Source organism: Aythya fuligula, chromosome Z, assembly GCF_009819795.1.
Source record: "Aythya fuligula isolate bAytFul2 chromosome Z, bAytFul2.pri, whole genome shotgun sequence".
In the NCBI taxonomy this organism is placed as follows: Eukaryota; Metazoa; Chordata; class Aves; order Anseriformes; family Anatidae; genus Aythya; species Aythya fuligula.
In genome coordinates, this window is record NC_045593.1 from 84,149,557 (window position 1) to 84,177,226 (window position 27,670).

Consider the following 27,670-nt stretch of genomic DNA (forward strand, 5'->3'; position numbering starts at 1 on the left):
GAGGCAGAGCCGGGAGCATGTAGGGGCCGACGCGGGGCCGGGGGGGGGTCGGGAGAAGGGTACCGGGGGGGGGTCAGGGGGGATCGGGAACACCGGGGGGTACCGGAGGGGATCGGGGGAGGATGCCGGGGGAGTCCCGTGGGGGGTCGGGGGGCACAGGGGGGATGCTGGGGGTACGGGGAGGTACCGGGGGGTACCGGGGGGGCACCGGGCAAGTACCGGAGAGGATCGCGGGGCATCGGGGGGTACCGGGGGTGATGTCGGGGGGGGATCCGGGAGTGCCGGGAGGTACCGGGAGGTACCGGGGGGGATGCCGGGGGAGTCCCGGAGGGGATCGGGGGGTACCGGGAGGTACCGGGGGGTGATGCCGGGGGTGATGCCGGGGGTGCCGTTGCAGGTCGGTGAGCATCGTGGCGCTGGGCACGGAGCGGGAGGCGGCGTCGGGCGGCGCGGGGCAGCCGGGGCTGGTGCGGAGCTACCTGCGGGGCAGCGGGCTGGTGGCCGAGCTGGGCAGCCCCGCGCCCAGCCGGCTCCGGGCGCGCATCCTGGGCGGCGTGCGGCTGGAGGTCCACGAGTGTCCGCGATGGGTACGGCGCGGCGCGGGTCCCCCGGGTGTCCCCCTCCTTCGGGGGTCGCCCCCCTGAAACAGGGGGAGGTCTCTGCTCTGCCCGGGGGTCTCCCCGGGAGGGCTATGCCCGGTGCTGCGGGCGGCCCGACCGATAAAAAAGAGAGGCGAGAGCGCCGGGGCTGGTGCTGTGGCACCGGGTTTATGGCAAAATGCCGAAAACAAGTCTCAAAACACCAGAAAGGATGCAGCAGTCCACAGAGGATCTTTTTCTCTGTAAGGCTGAAAAGGCAATCAGGTGTCCAGCTCAGGGAAATGACAGGTTCTGTTATCTGTCCTCTAGCTAAATGCACTGTTTCGAGTCCTTTTGCTTCTGCTGTGATGAATTATCACATCCTAGCACGATTTCTCACATCAGAAGGTAAATAATGAGGGTCCTGACACTCTACCGTGTTACTGGGACTTTTGCTAATGGGTGAGATAACTTAATTAGGAGTATGAGCAGGTCAATGATTATGCAAGAAATGACACTGATACTTTAGAATAACGCATACTTAATAACACCTGATTGCCTTCCAAAAAAAAAAAAAAGCTTTAACAGCTTTAACAAAATCAAACTCTGAGACAGTAGTTGGCTTGAACTTAATAATTTTATCCTGAGAGTGATTTTTGCAGCACTGTAAAGGAAACTTTTTTTTTTTTTTCCAATCTACGGGAATCCTACCAGTGCAGCAATACATGATATCAGGAGCCTGTAATCTTAAAGCTGCATTATCCAATTTAGCTATCTTTCTGTTCTCTATTTCTCACTGCTTTTCCTTTTCGTTTCTTTTTCTTTTTTCTTTTTAAATGGGATCTCTGATTTTTTTTTTTTTTAATTTTTAAATCTGCATTTCATCTGCATGTGTACTTTGTTCAGTTCATTGGAGCACAGCAATGAGTAGGAGCCACTGAATGTAAATTAAAGCTGTAGGACTTCAAAGGATGTTTCAAAGGACTGGCGCTTGGCAAGGGGGGTTGGAAGGCAGGCAGCGATAGCTGGAGAATGGTAGGAGGAGAAAAGTGTGCAGACCTAGATTAGAGATGCATTTTTCATCTTATGTTGTTTTATGTCCATCTGACCTTGCGGAGAGCAAGGCTCTCCATCTCTGGACCTCTTGTCACTTTTGGCCTTGAAAAGCTATCTTGTTTTTGTCTATGGCATTATGTTTTACAGCATTGGCCTCTTGTTGTTCCCTTTCTCAGCCAAGGGAGGCAGGGAGCCTATTACTGGGAATAATGAGGAGCAGTGAGCATTTTTTGCTGAGCAGAAGACATCTCAGGGAGTTGGACTGGCCTCCTCTGAAGGTTCTTTGCTCCAAGTGAAGCTGCCTGCTTGCTAGGAGGAGGCAGGACAGGACTGTTGTTGGTAGGCTGGATTCTTGAGGCTTTAGGTCGTTGTGGTCTTTGAAGGACTATTCTTTGGTAGCCAGGGGAAATACTACGTAACAGCTCAGAACAATGACTGGGGGTGCCTCAAGTGCGGTCGTCGCTAATGCATCATATTCCTCACAGTAAAGGATTCATATTTCATGCAGGGTACTGAATATTAGAGGCAGTGACATAGTGGGCTTTGCATTGTTTCATCTAAGCATAATTTCCATTTCAGCTAAGGTTTGTATTTTATCTAGATCAAACCCACAGGATCAAAGGAAGCCAGTGCTGCACACAAACCTGGCAGGTGAGCACACCAATTGCTGCAGGATGGCAGGCTGCCCGGGTCCCATGGCATGGGTGGGCACTGTTGTGATCGTGGTGCAGGGTGCGTTTGCTGTCTTTGTGCACATGTCCTGGCCGGTGTCTTGTCTGCACGAGGTGAACAGTGCTGCAGTGGCATCCTTCTGGGAACGGGGTCGCTGAAGCAGCATCAGCGTTACCCTGGGGTCCTGGTATTTGGTGGCTGGAGGTGGCTACCAAACTGCAGAGCAGGTTTGAGCTGTTCTTGGGAATTGCTGCCCATAGGAACAGTCTGTCTAGTGTTACAGACGGACTTAAGGTCTTTGAAGTTTCTGTGCTCCAAAAATGACAAGGATGGCATTACTGCCAGCATGCAGAGGAGCAGCTGAGTGTTGTGAGATCTTCCTCCTGGTGGCAGCTGCAGGGTGCAGGGAAGCAGTGCTGGCTTTGGAGATAGAGGTGCATCATTCTTGTTGAAATCTGTGAGCACAGTGCCACTGTTTCCGAAACCACACCGACCTTCATGCGTCAAACCCTGTGTATTTATCACTGTGGCCTGCTGTGTCCCACACTGTGTTTGGGAAGCTGCATGCTGATACCTGCCATGTGCAGGGGACAGATACACAGGACCAATTCCCTGGTGGTTCACATGGCTGGAACAAACTTTGACAAAAAAAAAAAAAAAAAGACCTGGCATGAGCAGAGGGATGAAGAACTAAGGAAAACCTAAGTGTGCTAACATCCAAGCTACATATTGTGACTTTAATGTGCACTTGGTTGCTAACACATGCTCAAGTTGTGATCTCATAATGCATATCGAACTAGAAAGTCAAAATTTTTTATCTTTTTTTTTTTTTTCATAAAACTCAGTATGGGAGCTAGTGACTTGAAAGGAGTAGTTTGCAAGTGTAGTTTAGAGTTTCCTCTAGTAAAGGTTGCTTTACCTGGCAAGCTATGAATGTGTCAGATTTGACAGTCCTGGGAAGTGAGTTGCTGTTTTATCCGCTTGTGTGTACTTTGCAACTTCAGTCACTTTATGCTGAGTTTTGTTGTGCTCCTGCATGTGTACAGGTGAAAACTGCAGATAAAGTGTGGACCAAGTCTGTAATATCTGATGGCAAGTAAATCTTCAACTTCAGAATGAAGCATAGCATAGAAACAGCAATTCATATTTTGATTCATTTAATTGTGATGTTGGAAAATAAATGGCAGGATGAGCGGCACTGTGCCTAGCAGTGCCTAGTGCCTAGCGGCACTAGGGCAATAAACCTAGCTGTGTTACCTCTGCTGATCTTTCCTCTCGCCTGGAGCAGTGCTGTAAAGATATTAGAGAGATTCAGTCCTAGGTTGGGGGAGCAAGTCCTGGGACAGATCCTGCACTGGGGCAAACCTCCCAACAGCCACGGTGCACCTGGCAGGTGCTGGGGGGCTTGGGGAGAGAGGGGCTGCTCTGCCCCAGCACCGAGCACTCACTGGTGCTGGTGCTGGTGCTGTGGTGGGCAGGGTGCTGGGCTCAGTGGGCAGTAGGACGCTGCTGGCTCCCTGAAGGCATTCATACATTGTTTTTTTTTTTTCACAAAGCAGCTGTTGTCCTCTAAGGGGACCATGTGATCCGCAGGAAAACCACGTTTTCCTTGCCCCTGAAGGCTTGGTTTTCGACTTTGCTGCTTGACAAGAAAGATTTACTAGTGGAAAGGGTTCCTCATGAGAGAGGTGTGTAGCAGAGACAGGTAAGGGGAGAATGCAGCTTCTTTTCTAGGAAGTCCTGAGAGGAACAGCAACAGAACTACAATTATAACTAATAAGGTCATATTACCATAACGCTAGCTATGCACTTATTCTCTGTGTCGGTGGCTGTCTTGGGAAGTGGACTGTGCCAAGAGCAGGAAGTGTGATGAGAAGTAGCTGCAATGCAAATGGCATAGCTGGAGCCTGGAATTGAGGTCACTCCTGCATCTGAACAGCTCATTATCTGAGGGAATTCTTCTGCCATTTCTGCAGGAAAACTTTCCTAAAAATGATAATCAAGGAGTGCTTAACATGGCTAAGGATCCAGATGCTCTGTCTCAAGTGATGTATTGGGAGAACAACATTTTGTCAGAGATGTTTTTGAAGAACTTTCCCACCATGGGAGCAGTAATCTGAATGGTCTACTCTACCTTTGATGCAAAATGAAATAATTGCCATGAGGCCTCTGGGAACACGTCTTTCTGCTCTGTGTTTGTGAAAGTAACATCCATCCTGAAGAACAGACTTTGGGTGTGTGGGAGAGCTTAGGGAAACTGCAGGAGGGTGATACAGATGGGGTGTTGTGATGCTTTGGGTGGGCGCATCCAACATTGTTCTAGCTTCTTTGATATGCTGCACACTGGCTCTCATCCTGGGAAGGTGCACTCCATCCCCACAGCTCTGTCAACATCACCAAAATCCTTTTTAGTATTAGCAGAGACACACAGTGGTGGCAGGGGGTAGTGGAGGAAACCACAGACCCACAAACCTGCTACAAGATGCAGCTGTGCACACCTAAGAACCTGCTGCAGTCTGCTCTTGAGAGCCCATAAGACTTTTTTCCCTAGCAGTTCAACAAAGACATGCATTTATGCACCCATGCAGTTATTTTCAGTAAGGGTTTCACCAAGTTTCCACACACCTGCAGAGCTGGAGATGTGGCAGGGTACAAAAAGGGCACCTAGTGCATTACTTGTGAACTAATGGCTAAGCTTTCTTGTTGTTGTTTTGTTGTCAAAAATACATTTTTAGTATCATTTTCAACAGGAAAAGCATACATATTTTCTTGCTGTATCATACTGACCTTTACACCGCTGTTGTGTTACCTGCACAAGCTTGCAGTCAAACACAAGTCTTCTACAATGTGCTCTGATGAGATCGGGAAGAGCCCCAGAGATGCCACTAGTTGGGGTTAGGGCTTGGAGGGTGTTCAAGGATGGTCTTTTACGGGATGATGCTCTCTTTGGAGAGCTGGGATGAGAGCTGAGGCTGGAGCAGTGTGCCCTTGTGTGTTAGACTGTGTTGTGTCCAGAGCTGCCGCTAGGGCTGATACCCAATTAAGTACTACGGTTAGAAGTGGTTCTTTCCTTTGGCCATGCTGAGTTCATATTCACCAAAACCTCAACAATCTTCCCAAAATCTTTCTTTGTGGCATGAAATGGTGTCAAAGTCCATTGGAGATTTAGCTCTATAATGGAGGCAGCTGTGCAAACCATATACAGACATGTGACAACATGTAAATATCGCATATTACATCCAGTATGAAGTTTCCACAAGTATTTTTTATTATGAATGCATTTGCTTGTTGCAGAATTTTTGTATGTGCATCTTTGCTCTAGTCCCCGGTGGTGTTATTGATCCCCAACATCTTAGTGATAGAAATGTGCAAACCTGAGCTTCAACACAAGCAGACAGAAGGAAATTGAAAAGCAACAGGCATGCTTTCTATCTTCTGTCATACAACAACTAAACGTTTTATATTTATTTTTGGATTGTATTTTATTTTTCGTTAAACCTTTCATGTGGTAAATGTATGCAACCCTACCAAAATATTTATGTGGAGATCTTCATCAGCTAAAAAGTATTAGAGCTGCCCCTTGAATGTTCTCAAATTTTTCCTGGCAGTATGGTGATGAGGTGCTGTGAATGCCCATCTAGCTGGCTGTCTTAAAGCACTGTAACTGGTAGTCTCACTGCTACAGGTACTAAACTTGTGTTACTGCCTTAACTTTATAAATTCACTATGAAGTAAGTGTGTTCTGGCTACAGATTTGAATGTTTTTGGTTTGGCTGGGCTGAGGTTTGAAGTTTTGCTGGTGCCTAGGAGCAACCAGTGAGAAAAAGGCATGGGTTAAATGTCAAACAGGAGGCTCTAAAACACTCTGCAGTTTCCAGGGGAAATAGTTATCTATTTATTGTGAACAAGGAGGCAGACAGAAGATGAAACACATAGTTCGAGCCCTCTGATGAGACTATGCTATGAAATAGTCATGTAAAGGAAGCTAACCATCACCAATTGAAAGAGGGTAGATTTAGATTAGTTATAAGGAAGAATTTTTTCCCTCTGAGAGGGGTGAGGCACCAGCACAGGCTGCCCAGAGGAGCTGTGGCTGCCCCATCCCTGGCAGTGCCCAAGGCCAGGCTGGATGAGGTTGGGGGCAGCCTGGGCTGGGGAGAGGTGTCCCTGCCCATGGCAGGGGGCTGGAAATTGGGTGGGATATAGGTCTCTTCCAACCCAAACCATTCTGGGATTCTGTTAAGTGAATCAGGACTGAAGCTGATACAAAGCTGGATTAGCACAGCCAAGTTATTTTGGACTAGGACAGGATGGGATGGGAGGGGAGGAAATGAATAGAATAGAATAGAATAGAATAGAATAGAATAGAATAGAATAGAATAGAATAGAATAGAATAGAATAGAATAGAATAGAATAGAAAGAATAGAATTTTGTTAAACCATGGTGAAAGTTTTCCTTAACCTGGGATTATAATAATCTCTAACAGTTGACTTGAGTAAAATCCACCAACAGCAAGACTTTTAAAGCTCATGCCAGCATGGTGAATCATTATACTATAGCTATTCTTTATAACTTGTAAATTGTCTATAGTTCTCTTATTTCAGAACAAGGACACCTACTAAAGAAATTAATGGGAACACCTATTAGGCTTTGAGTTTATTTCTCGGCTTAATTATGTGTAGAAAAAAGCTCTGAATTGTGTAGGATGTGCGCTGACAGTCTAGGCAAATATTTGCCAATTGATAGACTTCCAGCAAGTTCCTACTTCTCTTGTACTTAAGAGTAATACAGCTCTTTCAGCACAGATTTGAAACAGTGACTCTTTCGGAGTGATCCCATTGATTTCCCCTCACCCAACCCAAACTTTGAGTCCTGTTCTTTTGTCTCTTCTTTTATGACTATTTCATCCTCCCTTCCATGTCTTCTGCATTTAATCATTGCTCGTTTCCATTTTTTTTTTTTCTCAAGATCATATTTTATGTTAGCTTTACTTCATGCTGTATAGTACTGTTCTGAAAGGTTATACTATTTTAGATTTTTGAATTGACTTTTAGTTCTCTGGAAAATTTCCAGATTTCTGTCAAGAGTTTTCAGCTGAGCAGATGTGCAAAGCCATTGCCATTTCTGAGCTAGTGTTTGGTAAAGCAGAAATCCTGAAATCGGAGATGCCATGCAAATGACTATATGAGTAACAACCAATATTATGTGTAGATGCAGCACAGTTGTAATTTAATTGGATACAAAATAATTTTAGAGTTTAAATCTTACTCTTATAGCCCACGGTAATGAAAAACTGAATGAGAAATTGAAAAAGGAAGGTTAGTTATGTCACATAAGTCTTGTATTGAAGACACTAGCACTTGTTTCTGCCTGGAAGCTTCTGTGAAGCAGATAAATATTACACTCAAGTGATAAAAGCTGTATCTAAAGGTTCATAAGTACAAACTATTGTTCTGTGTAACCCTCTACCTAAAATATTATTCTAATTAATGGTTTTATATGAATTGTTACAAAATTCTTACCACTTTTATTTCCTTAATAGAAACATATGAAAGTTAAGTATTTTAAACAGCAGTGTTTCTTCCTGCAAATTATATCCCTAGATAAATACTATCTGAATAACTTGTTTTGCAAATAACAGAATTACAGAGCATCAATTCTGGTCTTTGTTGCATGTCTTCAAATGAGATATTAGACTATCAGTTAAAAGCATGCCTGTAAGGTTTTGCATTAAATTATATTGAATAGCTAATCATTTCATTTATAGACAAGGGATTCTTGACTTTTTTTTTTTTTTTTTTTTTCCCTGTTTAGGATATATTTGACAGTGACTGGTACACCTCTCGCAGTCTTATTGGAGGAGCTGATATTATTGTGATTAAATACTCTGTCAATGACAAGACCTCGTTTCAAGAAATAAAAGACAGTTATGTCCCAATGATAAAAAAGGCATTAAACCACTGTTCAATTCCGGTAATAATTTCTGCTATTGGTGCAAGAAAAAACTGTAAGTATCCGATCTTCTGAAGCAATAGTTAAAATGCCACTTGGAAGTTAGACATGTAGTAATTTCAGTAGAAGCTGATTGTTTTTCCAGGTTGTTAACAGAACAATTAATCTGTCAGAATGACAGTAATGTGCTCATGTATTGTGGTTCTGCAGGCTGGCATGTGGGCAAGAACCCTTATGGTTAATTAATCCTGATGACAAAAGGCATCCTATCCTGCTTTGACCTCTGCAACAACTCTTCTTGTGGAGTCATCAGAGGTGGGGATTAAATATAGTGTTTAGGATTAAAGAGACATAAATTTGAGTGTACGAGATGAGCTCTGTAGTTGTGAGCTCTCTCTAGCCATATTGCAGGTTCCACATATCTCCAGCATTAAAACTCAGTGCGTCAGCCTGCAGCCTGAGGTGGTGGAAAAAGCCTCTGCATCCTCTAGGGTGTCATCAGAGGAGCAGAGAGACAGCCCTTTGGTACCGCACGGGCTGCACAGGAGGCCCACGATGAGGGCAGAGCACACTGATGTGTAGCTAGCAGGGAGGTGCTGCTGTTTCACGCTTAGGGAAACCACAGTCACACGGGTGTGGATTGACACCTTGGTGTCCCGCAGCTGACTGGGGCAACACATAAGAAGATGCGCACAGTTTGGGTAGACATGAGTAGCTTTTGTCTGCTTACATCCTGAAGTAAAGTAGAAAAAAAAAATAGCACAGATACCAACAGAATAACCACATAAACTTCATTCTCTATTTCCAGGTGTTTTGCATTGTGCTTTTGCTGGTTTTCATAGTCTGTTTAGTCACGGGGTTTGATTTTCTTACATGTTTTCTTTCCAAGACAATGAGTGCCAAACTTGTGACTTGGTTTTACTTTATGAGTTTGACTAAAAGCAATGTTTCTGAGCATTTCTCCAGCTAAGAGTAAGGGATGTGGTTTATGAACATATCTATAGTCATTTACTTTGTGAAATATGTATAAGTATTAAGCAGTATGACATATATCTTCTGTGGACATAATGTTCAGTTTTGCCAGCATCTATTTACGTCCCGTTTTGCTCAGTGATTGAGATGGGGTTGTTAAAGAACTCTATAAGAATTAAATCTTTCCCTTCTTTCCCTTTCTTTTCTTACCCTTTCCCTTCTTTGCCTTTAAATTCTTTGCCTTTCCCTTCTTTCCTTTCCCTTCTTTCCCATTTTATTATTTTATTTTATTTTATTTTATTTTATTTTATTTTATTTTATTTTATTTTATTTTATTTTATTTTATTTTATTTTATTTTATTTTATTTTATTTTATTTTATTTTATTTTATTTTATTTTAATTTTATTATTTCCTTTAGTAAGTCACTAACAGCGACAAAATGCTTTTATGCTGTGATTTACACAAGGGCAATAAATCTGCCGTCCCAGAGGTAACGTCCCATTGAACTAACCCTGGGCTTCCCCATTTCTTTCCCTTCCCTGCACTTGCTGTCTTCCCCAGCCTCCCTCTGCCTGCCTCCTCATGGGGAGAGGCCAGGGGAGAGGCCAGGGCTCCCAGCCACCGCCTGGGTCATGACCCGGCTGCTGGGGCTCGCACTGCACCCCTTTGTTTGGGGGAGGTACGTGCGGGCCGGTGGCTTGCTCATACTCATTACTAAGATTTTAATCTTTTGTAGTAGCAAGTGCTGCTGCCAACAGAAATAAAAACAGCGATGTTAACACATGTTGCCCGTGGGCCAGAGCAGTGGGAACAAGTGTAGAGCATGTACGGCATATTTGGGAGCACGTTTTTGCAGGCAGTTCTTGCTGGTGTTAAGCAAAGCCAAGCTCAGGTGGCTAACAGATTTCTATCAGTAACAGCACAGTCTTCAAAAATAGCTACTATGGCATAAAGAATTATGTAAAACCTGAAAATAAATCATACTCTGCTGTATGTGCGTGCTCATGGCAGCCAGGACTGTTGGTGGAAGTTTTTCCTTTCCATGCCTGGAGTGCACAGAGAGGCCGCAGTATGACAGGCGGGAGGGTGGCAGCAACCCGTGGTGCACGTACCAACCCCAAACCAGCGTCCTGAAAGTCCTGCTCAACTCTTCTGCCTCGAATTGAATTTAAATAGAATCCAAATGGTATTTAAAATAATGTTAATGTAGGATAAACTGAGTTTTGCATAGCAGCTGGTATCTTGAATGGACTAGAAGTTGTTCATGTTGATATGATTGCAGATTTCTTACCAGAAAACTGCTGTGCTTGACTGTTTTTTATTTTCTGAGCAGAACATCCTTACAACTGTTTAGGGAGATGGGTAGTCTGGGTGGTTGGACCAAAACGCCTTACACGCACCCCTGTTTTCTCCGCAGTGCCCTGTACCTGCCCACTGTGCACCTCGGACCGGGGGAGCTGTGTTACCACCTCTGAGGGGCTCCAGCTTGCTAAGGAGTTCGGAGCTACTTACCTTGAGCTGCACACTCTTAACGACTTCTATATCCAGAAGTATTTCGGGGGTGTGGTAAGTGAGGGGCCACAGGGCTCCCAGCATGGCGCGGGGTGGGCCTGATGGGCCTAATGGGCCCAACGGGCCAGCTGTAACTGCCTGTTGGAGAAACGGGGGAAGCCGTGGTGCACGCTGCAGGGACTCCCCACACACTTCTGGTGCTTTTTTCCTGCTTGAGTGTGATAGACCCCAGCTGGACAAGGCACCTTTGACAACCTGATGTGTGGGTTTGAAAGAGGAGACCTGCTTGAAGCTGGTGGTTTGAGTGGGTGGCCTCCGCGGGTCCATTCCAACTGTTATTCTGTCATGTTCTCATCTCTTTTTTAAGTTTTACTGTAATTGCTCAATCCCTCTGTTGTCCTGCTCATGAAATGAGGACAATAAGATTGCTGAAGTGACCGATTTTTCAGCATATTCTTGTGGTCTCTCAGCAAACAGTCATGGCACTGTCGGTAATCCTGAGCAGAACCTGGGGTCAGTTGCAGTAAAGTCAAACAAGGCAGAAGCTCAAAAGCTTGTTAAAAATATTTCACCTTTAATTAGCACTTTATTTTTCCTCTCTCCTGCAGGCAGGGAGGTCCACAGAACAGTTTCAAACCACAGTCTTTCAGACTTCTCCATAAAATTGTTTCACATTTGCATTTAATTTTCAACCTTATGCAACATTTTAAGCTCGGGGTTTTTTTTGAACCGTTTATTTACTTCCCTGGTAGCATTTGGATTTGAAGAAAAAAAAATGTAGTTCCTTTAGCCCAGTAATTTCACATGGTTTGACAGCTGTCCCTGATGTATAAGTGCAGTGTGCTTCCATGGGATTTGATAGCAGCTTGAAATATCTGGCACAAGGTAGCCAGTTTTTATAGGATCCATTCATTCCCGACTAAAACCAAGGAATCCTCACAACATCTCATCCAAGCAGAATATTCTTCTAGTTTTCATAAAGCACTGTGCATGCTACTGGAATGCATTGGGTGCTAAAAGGGTTTAACACCTCCATTACCTAGAACCATATCACCATTAATGCCTCTGCTCATTTTAAATTAATCATTTCACCTGAGGTACATTTTTATTGCAGTGATCACGCTTGCTGTCTCTTGTAGTAAAATGCTGTGCTCACACAGGTGATATTTTAACGTGGCTTTTCCAGAAGGCACTATAGCATTGTGTGGATTGCAAGCTGAAGAGCTCGTATAGGGTTTGTTGTTTCCATCACTAGCACCTGATCATTAGACATTGAGTCTTATTCCTCTCTGTAATTGTGTAATTAGCATCTACTAAAGTTGATAAGCTGAATATCTTTGTGTCTGTCATTTTTGAGAAGATGAAACACAGGAGAGATAACCATCACCATGTGAATAAATAGTCTTTTAAATTATGCTGATTTCAATCACCTTTGGTATCTTCTGATAAGGAAGTGCCAGAACACTGATAACCTGGGTGGCCCTTCCTAATGGCAGTAACTTCAGTCCTGCATGTCGGGTCCACTCATTGTTCATAGATTCGTGGATAGTATGTTCTTAAATTAAAAAGATTTGTTAAAATTGCATTTTATATTTTAGCTGGAATATTTTATGATCCAAAGTTTGAATCAGAAGTCATCTGAAAAAATGAAGAAAAGAAAAAAGAACCAGAAGCGCCATCGTGTGCAACCCCCTCAGCTTGAACAGCCAGGTGCTCGCTGATGTCTGGTCTCTGCTGTATTGTCTGCTATGTCTATGGTGTTCTTTATGCAATTAATGCTTTGTCGTAACTATTCTGAGCGGTGTTATCTGTCATCAGCTATACTGGTTATGATGCTCTGGTTGCATTGTCTCTTAGTGTAGTTTAATTAATATGGGGGGAATTGTGTAGCAACATGTAACATTGCAATCGGCTTCTAATTTGTTTCAGACACAAATAATAAGAGTCATTTTCTGGTGTATTTTATGGTGTACAAACTAGTAAAAGATGAACATACAAATTAGAAAAGGAAGTCATTACTTAATGCTTTATTGTTCTACAATATCAACAAGTAAAATTCCTATTTTCCTTAAAGGAAAAATACTTGAGTTCCTCCTGCATGTGATGTCCAAGCACCTGATGCACATATCCAGAGAAAGGATTATTGACAAGATTTTGCTTCTAAATATGTAGCTGTCTTGTCTTGCATGTACAAGAAAATACACTCAGATCCTGTAGCTTTGAGACTCACAGCCAAGATTTATTTCAGTCATAAGTGCCTTAAAAGGTTTTGTAAGTTGGTAGACATGCTTTGCTAAACAAGTTCTACTAAATATTTCCATTTTAGGAGTATTTCACTAGGCGTATGCGAACTGCATCAAATATTTTTTTTTCCAAAAATTGACCTTGATTTGATCAGATTTCTGGGAAAATAAGTGTTCTACAGTTAATAATTGCTTTAGTTTTACAGACCAGCTCCTTAACTTTTGCAGAAAAATTGCCGATCTTAAAAGGCGAGGCCTCGCATTACGACTCTGACCTGCACAACTTGCTGTTCTGCTGCCAGTGCACGGATGTGGCCTTTTACTCAGAAGACTTCAGCAAGGTGATGGAGGCTCACAAGGTCATCCTGTGCTCCGTGAGCCAGGTCTTCATGCTGCTCTTCAACGTGAAGAGCCCCGCAGATGTCCACGACTCCTCCGTTGTGCGGACAGCGCAGAGCCTCTTTGCGGTGGACACCGGGGCCGGGCTCTCAGTTCCTCGTGGCGCTGCAGAACCCAGGCCCCCAGCCAGGGTGATTGTTAAGGACTCTGTCTTCTGCTCCTGTCTGTTGGACATCCTGCACTTCATATACTCAGGTACCTTGCTGCCTATTTCTGCCGTGGCACACGCCTTGCTTGGGAGCACGTGCACTAAAGCAAGGGCCATCCCTAGGCTGAGTTTGGCATGCATGTGCTGTGCCGCATCACTACACCTACCTGGCTCTGAGGAGCAATGCTTGTTGGAGAGAAGCTCTCCGCATATTTCCATTAAAAAATAAATTGTCTGTCACTCCAGATCTATTCAGCATGATATTTTACTTATCTACAGCCATAAACTAACATCAATGATGTTTCAAAGCTTTGCCAACAAAATATAGAACTCATGATAGCTGCAGGGTTCGGGCTTTGAAAGTACTTTAAATGTCCGCATGCTCCAAACATGTTAAAAAGAATGCAGTGTTACTGAAGTAAATCTTACATGCTCTTTCTCTTCTGGACATGGTGCTATTCAAAAGAAAGTAGTGACATCTGGTTTCGGTGCAGAGAACTTCTCTATGTTGCATATGCTTTGCTGCTAATGAAATCGAGGCAGTGATCTCATCCAAACAAAATTAATGCTAGCTATATATTAATATTGAACTAATATATATATATATTGTAAAAGTCATCTCCAATAAATATATATATATATATTTATCTTTTAAAATATTGCTTAGGAATCATCAGATGAAAGAGAAATATATTATATTTTTTTTTTTAGAGGTTCCTGTTATCCTTTATAAAATATTCTGCAAGCTGTTAGTACATAAGAATATAGGCTTTTTTTATATGTGGAACAAGTTAGCAGGCTTTTCATTGATACATTCTGATGTTAATGGTAATAAAAATGACCTAAATAATTATATTGTTAGAACTCCTTGTATAAGGGAGCTTAGTCGATGTATGTAGATCCATACCTGCTTAACACATGAAAAGGATCTTTCCTCAGTGACTGAGACATGAGTACAGGCTTACAAAGGTACAAGGGAGGCTCATTCAGCTTTCAACCTGGGAAATCTCCCCATTAGTACTTTCAAACAGAGTGTTGAGCATGGAGAACAGATGCAGTTGTTTTTTGGTGTGAATAGATCCATTATTTTATTTATTAGTGGCACGAGTAGAAGATAATGCTTGGAATTTCAACACATGAAAGATAAGTACAGTGTCTTTATCTGTTTGTGTTGTTAATTTACCTTTAGCGTTTGCTGACGTCTATGTATTTTTTTATTTTTGTTTATGGGAACCAAAGGGGTGAACAGCTTTGCACAGAGGTGGGTGAAACCCTGCTCGAGGTCACAGCTCACAACCTGAAGAGAATTGCCTTCAGTCTTTGCAGTTTGGTACATCTGAGCAATGGCAAAGACTTCTGAAGACGTTTAAGGCATAGGCTGACAAGAGATCAGGCCATGAGACAGTGTCATCATTTCAGCCTGTTAGGACCATGGCATCATGCTCACAAGATTACAGGCACTTACCATCCTTATGCAGGAGCTGTTAGAGCTGCAGAGTCTCGATGCCCTTTCAGCTTCTGCGTGCATTTTCCACATTTGGTAAACCAGAGTGCTGTGAGGGCAGTGCTGACCCGTTCTTTATCCTGAGTTTTTTTCTCTCTCTGGACCTTCCCGGCTGCAGGGCCCTGTAGGTCACAGATGGGAGATACTGAAGAAGTGCCTCCCATCTTTGAGATTTACCCCAGCAAAGTCTTTGAGGATAAACTTTTTTTTTTTTTTTTTCCCAATCTGGCTACTGTCACCTGATTTGCATTTACAATTTGGCAATAATGTTATATTATTTCTTTACCATAAAGAAATTTTTGACAGTTGGGGCCAGAATCTGTGCCTAAGCCAACTATGAGCCTTCGCAGGTCATCACAAGAAGTGCTTTTTATTTCTGTCCAACTTAGTTTTTAAAAGAAAACTATGGAGAGACCTAAGAGCATATTGTGGTTTTGACTCTGAAAATAAGAAAGAAAGAAGTTCCACTGCAAACCATGCTCTGTTTTCAGTTACCAGTATTCAGCATAACTGGACATGGAACTTTTCTGGTTCAGACACCTACAAAGCAATGCAGCCAGTGATGCTGGTTGATCAGATGCCATAGAAGCCTAATAAATAGTGAAGCATTCTATATTATTGTAAAAGTCATCTCCAGCTTACCATGAAAGCTTGATTGTAGCAGAATCACATCTCCCAATTTCTGGGCACATCTTGGTAAAAAATATAATTTCTGCAGGATGTGTTTGGTATTGATAAGAACTTTTGTCTGCCTGGTAAGTTCTGGGCCTTAACAATTTTTAAGCCAACTTTGTCTGGTTTTGTGACAGGTGCTTGCCAGTGGGAACGACTAGAAGAGGATATAAAAAAGAAGTTGAAGGATTCTGAAAAAACTGAACATGTGCTTGAGAAAGTTAAATGTATCCTGAAAACTCCAGGGAAGGTACACCTAAGCTTCTTGGGGTAACTGGTAGTATTAGTTACTTACGTTCTTAAAAAACTCTTCTCTAGACAAGATTTCGTTGTCAGCTTTGTACTACATTAGTTTTAGCTTATGTTTTCTTTTACTGTTTTGTCAGTAGGTTGTTCATATGTGTTTTATCTCTGGTTTAGAAAGACAGAGATGCTAATGTAATGTGCTGGTTGAATGCAATCAGTAAAAAGCACATAAGCAGGTCTCCTAACAAGATTACTCATTGAGAGGGCTTTAAACTAGGTAAGAAGGGGGATGGGGCTGAAACAAGGATTGTTGGAGCTGTGCCAGGGGGAACAATGGCAAGGCCGGGAGATAAGGCAATGGCCCAGCTGAAGTGCATCTACACCAATGCACGCAGCATGGGTAACAAACAGGAGGAGCTGGAAGCCATCGTGCAGCAGGCAAGCTACAACTTGGTTGCCATCATGGAGATGTGGTGGGACCAGTCTCATGACTGGAGTGCTGCAATGCGTGGCTATAAGCTCTTCAGAAGGGACAGGCAGCATGGAAGGGGTGGTGCTGTGGCTCTCTATATCAGAGAATCTTTCGATGTTGTAGAACTCAAGGCTGGGAATGACAAGGTCGAGTCCCTTTGGGTTAGGATCAGCGGGAAGGCCAACAAGGCTAGCGTCCTGGTCGGGGTCTGCTATAGACTGCCGAACCAGGATGAGGACACGGATGAGAGGTTCTACAGGCAGCTGACAGAAGTTGCGAAATCGTCGGTGCTTGTACTCGTGGGGGACTTCAACTTCCCTGACATATCCTGGAAGCACAACACAGCCCTGAGAAAGCAGTCTAGGAGGTTTCTGGAGAGCGTGGAAGATAGCTTCCTGACGCAGCTGGTTAGTGAGCCCACCAGGGGTGGTGCCCCGCTAGACCTTCTCTTCACAAACAGAGAAGGACTGGTGGAGGATGTGATTGTCGGGAGCTGTCTTGGGCAGAGTGACCACGAAATGGTGGAGTTCACTATTCTTGGCGAGGCCAGGAAGGGGACCAGTAAAACCGCTGTAGTGGACTTTCGGAGGGCTGACTTTGAGCTGCTCAGGACACTGGTTGGTGGAGTCCCTTGGGAGGCGGTTCTGAAGGGCAGAGGGGTCCAGGAAGGCTGGGCGCTCTTCAAGAGGGAAATCTTAATGGCGCAGGAACGGTCTGTTCCCACGTGCCCAAAGACGAGCTGGCAGGGAAGAAGACCAGCCTGGCTCAACAGAGAATTGTGGCTTGATCTTAGGAGAAAAAAGAGGGTTTATAATGTTTGGAAAAGTGGGCAGGCCACTAGGGATGACTATAAGGACGTTGCGAGGCTGTGCAGGGACAAAATTAGAAAGGCCAAAGCTCATCTGGAGCTCAATCTGGCTACTGCCGTTAAAGATAACAAAAAATGTTTTTATAAATACATCAACACAAAAAGGAGGACTAAGGAGAATCTCCATCCTTTACTGGATGCGGGGGGAAACTTAGTTACAAGAGATGAGGAAAAGGCGGAGGTGCTCAATGCCTTCTTTGCCTCAGTCTTTAGCGGCAATACCGGTTATTCTCTGGATATCCAGTACCCTGAGCTGGTGGAAGGGGATGGGGAGCAGGATGTGGCCCTCACTATCCACGAAGAAATGGTTGGCGACCTGGTACAGCACTTGGATGTGTGCAAGTCGATGGGGCTGGATGGGATCCACCCAAGGGTACTGAGAGAACTGGCAGAGAAGCTGGCCAAGCCGCTTTCCATCATTTATCAGCAGTCCTGGCTATCAGGGGAGGTCCCGGTCGACTGGCGGCTAGCAAATGTGACGCCCATCTACAAGAAGGGCTGGAGGGCAGACCCGGGGAACTATAGGCCTGTCAGTTTGACCTGAGTGCCAGGGAAGCTCATGGAGCAGATTATCTTGAGAGTCATCACGCAGCACTTGCAGGGCAACCAGGCGATCAGGCCCAGTCAGCATGGGTTTATGAATGGCAAGTCCTGCTTGATGAACTTGATCTCCTTCTATGACAACGTGAAGTGTTTAGTGGCTGTAGATGTCTACCTTGACTTCAGCAAGGCTTTTGACACCGTTTCCCACAGCATTCTCCTCAAGAAACTGGCTGCTCTTGGCTTGGACTGGTGCACGCTTCATTGGGTTAGAAACTGGCTGGATAGCCGGGCCCAAAGAGTCGTGGTAAATGAAGTCAAATCCAGTTGGAGGCCGGTTACTAGTGGTGTTCCCCAGGGCTCGGTGCTGGGGCCGGTCCTCTTTAATATCTTCATCGATGATCTGGACGAGGGCATTGAGTGCACCCTCAGTAAGTTTGCAGATGACACCGTTAGGCGCGTGTGTCAATCTGCTCGAGGGTAGGAAGGCTCTGCAGGAGGATCTGGATAGGTTGGACCAATGGGCTGAGGTCAACTGCATGAAGTTCAACAAGGCCAAGTGCTGGGTCCTGCACCTGGGGTGCAATAACCCCAAGCAGAGCTACAAGCAGGCTGGGAGATGAGTGGTTGGAGAGCTGCCTGGCGGAGAAGGACCTGGGAGTGATGGTTGATAGTCGGCTGAATATGAGCCAGCAGTGTGCTCAGGTGGCCAAGAAGGCCAACAGCATCCTGGCTTGCATAAGAAACAGTGTGGCCAGCAGGGCTAGGGAGGTGATCGTCCCCCTGTACTCGGCTCTGGTGAGGCCGCACCTCGAGTACTGTGTTCAGTTTTGGGCCCCTCGCTACAAGAAGGACATCGAGGTGCTTGAGCGGGTCTAGAGAAGGGCGACGAAGCTGGTGAGGGGCCTGGAGAACAAGTCCTACGAGGAGCGGCTGAGGGAGCTGGGCTTGTTCAGCCTGGAGAAAAGGAGGCTCAGGGGTGACCTTATCGCTCTCTACAGATACCTTAAAGGAGGCTGTAGTGAGGTGGGGGTTGGCCTGTTCTCCCACGTGCCTGGTGACAGGACAAGGGGGAATGGGCCAAAGTTGCGCCAGGGGAGTTTTAGGTTGGATGTTAGGAAGAACTTCTTTACCGAAAGGGTTGTTAGACACTGGAACAGGCTGCCCAGGGAAGTGGTGGAGTCACCATCCCTGGAAGTCTTCAAAAGACGTTTAGACGTAGAGCTTAGGGATATGGTTTAGCAGAGGTTAGTGTTAGGTCAGAGGTTGGACTCGATGATCTTGAGGTCTCTTCCAACCTAGAAATTCTGTTATTCTGTGATTCTGTGATATTTACAGCTTCACACGTTGTCTAACAATATGATTATGTGTTCCTAATTCTCATGTAATAGAAGCTGCCCAGGAAAGCTTTGCTCTCCTGAAAATGTGCCAAAAGTTATGCTTCTGGAGGAGATTGGTAGAGTTGGTTTCCCTTATAAATGCTGTGATGTGGAAATCTGTCTGTTGCTTAATGTATGTAATTCAGTAACTGACTTCACAGTAAAATGTTATCTATGTCACATTACATGTCAATAAAAACTTATAATATAGAATTAGTTTTAACAGCTATTTACACGTAGAGCTTATAGATTCCCTGACACTATAGCACTTGCATAAAATATTTCTTTGATGTGTAAGTGGGAAATCATCTTGCACCATCTTGAGATAACATAATACACAGATCAAAAAGTTACCTAGTGTTTTAAGCTTCTGATTTCTCAGTTGTAGCTTGCCAGTCACACATGTCCACAGCTAAACAGTTAATAGGGTTGGATTTTAAAAGTCTGGAAAGCTTTTAATGTAATACGCCTGAACTGCTGTTTTTTGTTCGTTTGTTGTTTGTTTATTTGTTGGGGGTAGGGTTGTTTGTTAGTTTTCTTTTGGGGCTTTCATCATGCCTTCAGGCTACTTCTACTTCACATTTCTTCAAAAGCATGAGGGCTAGAAATGAATTGGAACAGGGACTGGAAAGATATAAAAGGTTGTGGAGTTGCAGATGTAGGAGATGCCATTGGGTGGGATTAACAGGAGAACATAATGCTGAGAGCGATAGGCTGCTGCTTAGTCTCCCCCCATAAATCATGTCTTGTAGTCATTTATTTTGCGTTCAGCTATACTTGTCAGATTTTTATTAATAATTTATTTTGCAGCTAAACAATTTGAGGGATGGCAGCTCTCACCAGATAAAACAGTTGTACAATACTTCTCTCAGGCTGTTCTTTAATACGCCTGTCCTGGCGGATGTCATCTTCACAATACAAGGTACAGCAGCTCTGCTCCACCACGTCTCCAGCAATTATCCTCCCTGAAAAAAATAATGGAAAAAAAAGGGAGGCGACTGTATTTTCCAGTGCATCTGCATGGGAGTCAAAACTGAGTAAATGTATACACTTTCCTGTCATGGTGGAAAGCATTTTTTTGCTCAACTTGTCTGTATGGATGCTTTAGGGTAGTGTCCATGCTCAGCCAGCTCTTCTTTTGTCTGTGAACAATGTACTCAGATGCACAATATGCTGGAGTAGCATTCATGACTTGTTCTGGAAATTAAATGCCTTCATCCTGAAAACAAAAATGATTTAAAAAAAAAAAAAAAAAAAAAAAAGTGCATACTTCTGTGAGAATAAGAATGAGATTGTTTTAAATGCTAATGATTTTCTCAATTTTTTCACACCCACCCTTCATACAGAAATGGCTTTTTAGGGTTAGACAATTGTTTAATTATTTTAGCTTTAAGTCTCAGAGCCAAATATGAAACATTAATCCCTCAAAAATAAGCACGCATGGACAAGCAGATTCTTTCTAGATGTTCTGTTTAATATGCAGTAAAACCAAAAAAAATCTTTGCAGTGAGAACAGAATCCTCATGTCGAGTTTAATGACACAAACAATTCAGCTCAGCATCCCATTCCTGAGAGAGGCCCTGTGGGAAGCTGGTGAGACCATACCACCACTGTGTATTACACAGAACAAAAGTTACCAGCAAATGAGTCAACATGTATTTAAAAAAAACCACATACTTATCCACTAACAAAATGTGGACCTATTTTTAATGGATGCTGAATCTTCCACGATTTTTTTCCTAATTCATCAACCATGATAATTTTATTACGATTTAGTAATTACTAAGTAATTACTAAAATTTAGTAATTTAATAATTACTCTAGTCTTTTTCAGGCAAACAGATTTTTATTCTGAAACTAATCCTTGAATAGTGAGAGTTGCTCTAAGTTTTCTAGCTTACAAGCATGCTTTGGCACCATGGGAGCCCATTATGTTTGTGTAAAAACCCATAGTGTGATTGAACCTCCTAATCAGTACGCAAATCTACAACTGCATGCACATACATACCTGTTTGGTAGTAGTTATCTATTGGCTATTGTTAATTTTAAACACTCTAAAATTGCTTTTAATCGTGCTAAGTGATGTGTAATCATTCTAAGATAATATAAGCTTTAATATCAAGATCTTACTGTGTATATAAATTCATCATCAATTTTTTCTCTTGTGTCCTGCAGGTGCAACTGTACCAGCACACAGAGCAGTTCTGGTAGCTCGCTGTGAGGTAATGGCAGCTATGTTTAATGGTAATTATCTAGAAGCAAATAGTATTCTGGTTCCAGTGTATGGGGTTTCCAAAGACACTTTCCTCTCCTTTCTAGAATATCTCTATACCGACTCCTGCTGTCCAGGTAAGAATATTTAAAAATACACATATTTTTCCACACTGAGAATGAAGGGATAGGGAGCAATGTAGCAGCATTTATTTAGTCAGAAAATGCCAGTATTTTTTTCAACAATGTCTTAAGAAAGAAAAATTGATAATATTTGGCACTAAAAAAAGAAATCAATCTTATTCAAGTAAAACCAATATGCAAACAGAGCGATTATCACTAATAAAAAATTGCTGTAGTAGTTTTATGCTTATATAGTAAGACTAAAAAAAGTGAAATTTTGTTTCTTGTACACTACAGCATTTGGAGTTTTCTTTCTGCATCTAAGCAGTATTGCTTTGAATCTTACTTTGGGATTTTATTACCAAATTGTAATTTTTGTTTGGCTTACATTTTACTAAGCTTAATGTAACTAAAATTAAATTGCAAGAATACCTTATGTATATACACTGATATCTTATTTGCTTATAAAGCCCTTCTAATGAACATGTGCATTGGAGTATTTGTCAAGAAAAAAAAAAACTAAAATATTCTTTGCTTCTTATCTTTTGTCTTTTTTAATGAGAACAAAAGCAGTCACAAAAATGAAATGTGGTTTATATACAGATAATTTTCCTTTCATAGAATGAATTATGGTGTTATACTTAATTTTGCTTTTTTGTTCCTCTTAAATAATTCTAGTTTGTTGTGTTTTTGTTTGTTTGTTTGTTTGTTTGTTCACTTTTCTCTTCTCAATCCTTCTCATATTTCACTGTCCACTGGTTTAAATATTCAAACTCTACATCACATTTGAAAAAAAAAAAGCTCCCTTCTTTGGCCTTTTCACTGTATTTACTCTTACAAGTATTACAGACGTTCTTTTTCAAAAGAGAATTTAGAAAGCTAAATCCTGTTATTATTCATCATTCAATTTAAAGAGATCAGTAGCATTTGACTTACCATCTTCAAGATATGGGATATTGATTACAGTTTATTACTCTTGCCTTCTAAAAATTTACTAACTACTTTTTTCCTGGTAATTAAATAGTTTATCAGGAAAAATAAAGTGATATAGCAAACATAATAATAATAATAATAATAATAATAATAATAATAATAATAATAATAATAATAATAATAATAATAATAAAGAAAAATAAAAGGTAACAGCATCTTGATTTTGTGTTCAGCATTAAATATTTGAAAGATCATTCTGTGAAAAGCAGCTTTTGAGTGTCTTCTCAAAAAAGTAAAGTACTTGTAACTGTTATTCTGTTGTTTTTCAGCTAGTATTCTCCAAGCTATGTCCCTCTTGATCTGTGCAGAGATGTACCAAGTAATGAGACTCCAGCATATCTGTGAGCTGTACATTATCACACAGCTTCAGAGCATGCCTAGTAGAGAACTGGCAACCACAAGTCTCAGTATTGTTAGCTTGCTCAAAAAAGCTAAGGTATGGATTTTGTATATTAAATAAGAATGTATATGGTCACCATAATTAGTGGAGGGATTTTTATTTTTATTTTTTTAATCCTAACTGTTATGATTTTTTAGATCTTAATAATTTCACTTTCAAGGACAAGTGTTGATATAATCTGGTGCTTATGGATTTTTAGTGGCACAAGGGTGGCTAAAATAAGGTCTTCATCAACCTTTTATTACAGAAAGTACAGTCATATCATATTTTGTGCAATTTTCTTCATCAGTGACACACTGCAATAATTCAGCTTTATTGTTATTCCTGCCAAAAAGGTGCATTTAAGGCAACTGAAGATGCAGTACCTCTTTTTTTAGTCAAAAAGAAAATTGTATTATATCTAACTGTCACAGAAAATCTCGGTGACAAAATCCAAAAAAGGATTTTATGGAGAAAAAAGAGAGAGTAAAATGCCATGGTCATAAAAAGAGAATAAGGCAAATTAAATTTATTATATATTGGGAGATACATAAAGAAGCAACTTGTTGATTTACAGTGATGAAACACTTTTTTCTTTAAAAGTGAACCCAATTCTGAAATGTTCTGATTAGTAAAAGCGACATAGCTGCCCTCCTCCTGTTTCTGAGTTGCCACAGGAGATAGGACACCAGTCTATATACTTACAGGTTTTCTCTCTGTGAATGCATGTGATGATGTACATCTTATTAAAAATACATCTTCTTAACTGCATTTTTTAAAAGGTGTGTTTTAAAAGTTATTCTCCTTTTGTGCCAATATTTCAGTAAGTTAGTAGGGATTTCCACGGCATTTCCTTCACTGGCAGCACCTGAAATGTCTCACTGGATTTTCAGCTCTGCATGTTATGCTACTGGGCTTTGCTGCTGTTTCGAAATCAACCTAGGTGCATCCAGGACGGATGGTGAACCTCTCACACATTCAGATTTGCTTCTGTCCCCCAGGGGGCTCCAACCACAGGAGCTATGAGAATACCCTGCTCAATGAGCCACAGAGGAGGCAGAGGATGCTCCTGTATGACTTTTTCTGAAGTTCTGCTAATATGCAGAAGCCAAAAGTTTCAAGATTCATGACCAAAAGACCTATGGATTAGATCGCTAATCAGTTTGAGGAGGACAGTTTTATCATTCATTCAAGAGTCAACATCTGTTTAAGTATTTCTGCCAGCGACTTTTTTATCTCCTCCTGTAAAAAATTCATCTAATATACTGCTGTGCTGACAGTGGTAATCTGATACATTTTGGCATGGGAAGTGTGGTTGTTTTTCTCCTGTACTTTTAGACTTGGTAGTATTAAAAGTGTTGCTTGTATCTCCTTTCTTCTTGCAGTTTCACAATTCTGATTGCCTTTCAACTTGGCTTCTTCATTTTATCGCCACTAACTACCTCATCTTCAGTCAAAAGCCTGAATTTCAAGATCTTTCAGGTAGCCCTTACCAATTATTTTGAAAAAAATGAAATGTTTTTCCGTTCTGCTTAGATTAGAAGTGTGATGCTGAAGAATGCTACTTCTGCATATGATGATTAGGACTTACTTAGCTACATAATCTAGAGCAAATACGAAGCCTTTTGGTTCACCACCCTGGTGCTCAACAAGCATGAGGCACACAGAGGGCAGCACAGCCAGCACCCCGCACCCTTGTCTTTGATCCCTGTGCTGACGACTAGCACAGTTGGTCCCACCCAGAGCTGAACTGATGAGGGCAATGTGGTCATCATATCTCAGCCCTAGCACACCCTTATGTCTGTAAGTTTGTGTGGTCTGTATTGAGTCACTTCCAGTACCTGCTGTTTAAGGGTGGGGATTTTTGTCGGTGGAAAAAAAGGATTCCTGTCGTAGTCTCCAGCAGATACTTTGAAACCAAGTAACTAACTAACATCCTTTCAAGTAATTAAATCCAGGTTCTTCCAGGGAATTGAGATTTATTTTTCAACCCTGACTATATTTGTTTCCTGACATGTAATTCCAGAAAGTTTTTCCTGTTGCATGCAGGACTTTTTGTCACTCAAGTGAAGGTGGTTTTGGCAGGTGCAGCTCTTGGGCCTGGGGATTATATTCGGGCTGTTTGTAGGGGGTCAGTGTCTTCAGAAGGAAATTCTTCGTAGTGCACTGACGCTCTCTTTGGCCCTGAATTGTTTAAAAGTCTTTTTTCCCCATTTTTATGGCTTGTATCTCTCTGTGTGATGACAGATTTGTGACAGTTATGAACAAAGGAAGGAGGGCTGGGTCCTCCCTGCTTTGTTTGGACGTGGGCTCTATCCTCCATCAGACCATCTGCCCACCTTCTAAAGACCCATTTTATGCAGTCAGAAATGGATCACGTCTGGGAGCAGGACACCTGTGCTGGTGGGAGTCATCCACATGGGGGTTCATCCTCCTCAGACTTGGTTTGCTCTCCTTCCTGCTGGTTGGGGTGGCAGAGTGTGCGTGTCTGAACCTCTCTTGCTGCGGGACTTCACCCTTCCTGAGCTTCTCCTGTCTGGAAGGGTGCTACCACCAGGGCACTGTCTGAGACTCAGGCTTTCACAGGCAGCCCCTGAGGTAGTCCACTTTCTCTGAGCACAGCAGGTCTCTTCACACTCACCGTAAATTATTTTTTAGTGCTGAAAGAGCTCCATCAAGAGGCTCAGCTTCAGATAGCTATGCTAAAGGCTTTAAAGTCTAATGCTGCTTTTCACTATCAACGTCAGCAGGATAAATATTATTTTACCTGTATGAATCCAGAATTTCTAAGAAATTTGTTTATTAAGTGATGTTTTTCTGCTGTGGAAAGCTGTAAGTGTGCTTCTGCCTGCATCTGCAGCTACACAGGTGGATGTCAGTCTGTGTACGAGCCTCCTGTGAGAGTTGTGCAAGTGAAATTTAGGAGACTTCTGCTAACGGTCAGGACATGCTCTGACAGTGCCCGAGTAACTTGGGGATGAGCTGTACAATATTACCACACCAAATGTTTGCTGTGCCATCACCTGGAGTGTCCTCTGTGCCCTCACCCCTTGTGAAGCACCCAGGGCTGATGTGGCTGTTGGCTGTTTGATGAGGTGTCTGAAATCTCAGCGGTGACAGACACCCATTTTTGGGGCCAGCTCCTGGTGGAAAGTGCTCATATTCACTCAAGGGAAAAGGGTGCCCGACTGGTATTCTTCGAGGTTTTGGTAGTCTGCCCTTTGCTGTTCTCTTTCCTCCCAGTCTCTACCAGATGATTTGTTGAGGGATTGACATGCTCCGCTCTACTGAACTTGCACTGGGCAAGGTGGGGGAAAGAAAGAAAAGGGCAAATGTAAACACAGGTGGATCAGGTGAAAATGTCTTGTTCTGACCTGCCAGGGCACAAGTGCTCTCACAGGTACAGCTCCGGTGGGCAGCTCACTCCTCAGAAAGCAGCAGTTACTGGTAGTTGACCTGTATTGTTCAGAACATCACAATGTAGCATCACCTCTGGTTTCAAGAACAATTGACCATGAAGTAGCTGATTTCTAGTTACTTTCCTACAGCTGAAACCCTGAAATCATCAAAAGCAGCTCTGCATTTTGCTTCAGACAAATGAAAGTTGCTGCCTGTTGCCCATTATCAACATAACTTCCCTGGCCTCGCTGCTCTTTGGGTGCCTGGGTTTGGGTCTCTGTCCCACCTGGCCAGGCAGCTGCTGCTGCAGGGCGACCCAGGAGCTATAGGGCTGTGGGCTTCAGTGGTGAAAAGGCATTGTTCTGCAAAGGCAGAGCAAATTCACCTAAGCAATGTGACTAATACCTGTTACATGATTTTATATTGTCAGTGACAGAAAACATGGCATAAAAGACAAAAATCTTGATAAATTCTTAGCTGCCCTCTTTACCTTGCTTTTTGTAATCTCGAACAATTGGCATAAGGATTGAAATACCCTCACCTGCAATGTTATGGTATGGAAAAGTTCTTGCAGTTTAGTTTGTCTTCTAAGAATAAAGAGTATCCATCTTTAGGGGGATCTCTCTGCTCTTTGAATGAGTGTTGTATCCATTTTATTAAGTAACGTATTTACTGCTGACTTAATAGCAATGGAACATCATGTCAAACTTTTGTATCATGGGTACTAGACTAAGTTCTTGATGAAATGGATGCAGTCATTCATTCCAACTTTACTTTTTATATTGTATTTATATCCGTGATGTTTTAAAACCAATTTTAAGAAACTTTGTGCAGCCTGTACACTCATACCTGTCTGTATATTACATTTAATTCATTTATTGCATTGTTTAGTGGAGGAGCGCAATTTTGTAGAGATGCACAGATGGCCGTCCAACATGTACCTGAAGCAACTTGCTGAATACAGGAATTACATCCACTCTCAGAAATGTCATTGTGCAGTAATGTAAGGAGACCGGACATAGTCGAAGTGCAACTCGACTGGGAAACCTCTAATTGGGGATTATATAGAGCATAAAAATCATATCAATAGCAAAAAATAAACACTGATGTTCCCTAGAACATTATATGCAATACTGTAGTGCACTTACTAATGTTATTTGCTTTGATAATAAATGATTCTACTTTCTTCCTTAAAGCAGTAAGAACCGTATCATGAAGAATTATTTCAAGCATAAGGATTTCACGTTCATGAGAATTCAACCAGGCCATGTCATGACTGGCATCTGTTCCCCCTTTTAAGTTCTTTATTGCTAATTTTTAGTGGTTTTCATGGTTATTTTCAGCTGTAAA

General features: G+C 42.5%; 1 protein-coding gene across 2 annotated transcripts; it reads left to right on the top strand.

Annotated features, from left to right (window-relative positions):
• On the top strand, positions 1-27,522 carry RHOBTB3 (Rho related BTB domain containing 3). Of its 2 annotated transcripts, none has more exons than XM_032205650.1 (12): positions 1-19; positions 398-587; positions 8,122-8,314; positions 10,650-10,798; positions 12,343-12,454; positions 13,216-13,581; positions 15,848-15,960; positions 20,026-20,137; positions 21,391-21,564; positions 22,812-22,978; positions 24,307-24,403; positions 27,212-27,522. In XM_032205650.1, coding segments are annotated over exons 1-12 (1,791 nt in total). In that variant the 5' UTR covers positions 1-17; the 3' UTR covers positions 27,328-27,522. The 2 variants fall into 2 exon arrangements, with proteins under 2 accessions (XP_032061541.1, XP_032061542.1); XM_032205651.1 differs by having other exon boundaries at positions 4-19; positions 398-401.
• Positions 27,523-27,670: the final 148 nt, after the last annotated feature.

What these genes read in the sequence shown, in the direction of transcription:
- RHOBTB3 (XM_032205650.1), top strand. An exon ending in TACCGACTCCTGCTGTCCAG is followed by an intron (nt 21,565 to 22,811) that starts GTAAGAATATTT and finishes GTTGTTTTTCAG; the next exon opens with CTAGTATTCTCCAAGCTATG. An exon ending in GCTTGCTCAAAAAAGCTAAG is followed by an intron (nt 22,979 to 24,306) that starts GTATGGATTTTG and finishes TTCTTCTTGCAG; the next exon opens with TTTCACAATTCTGATTGCCT.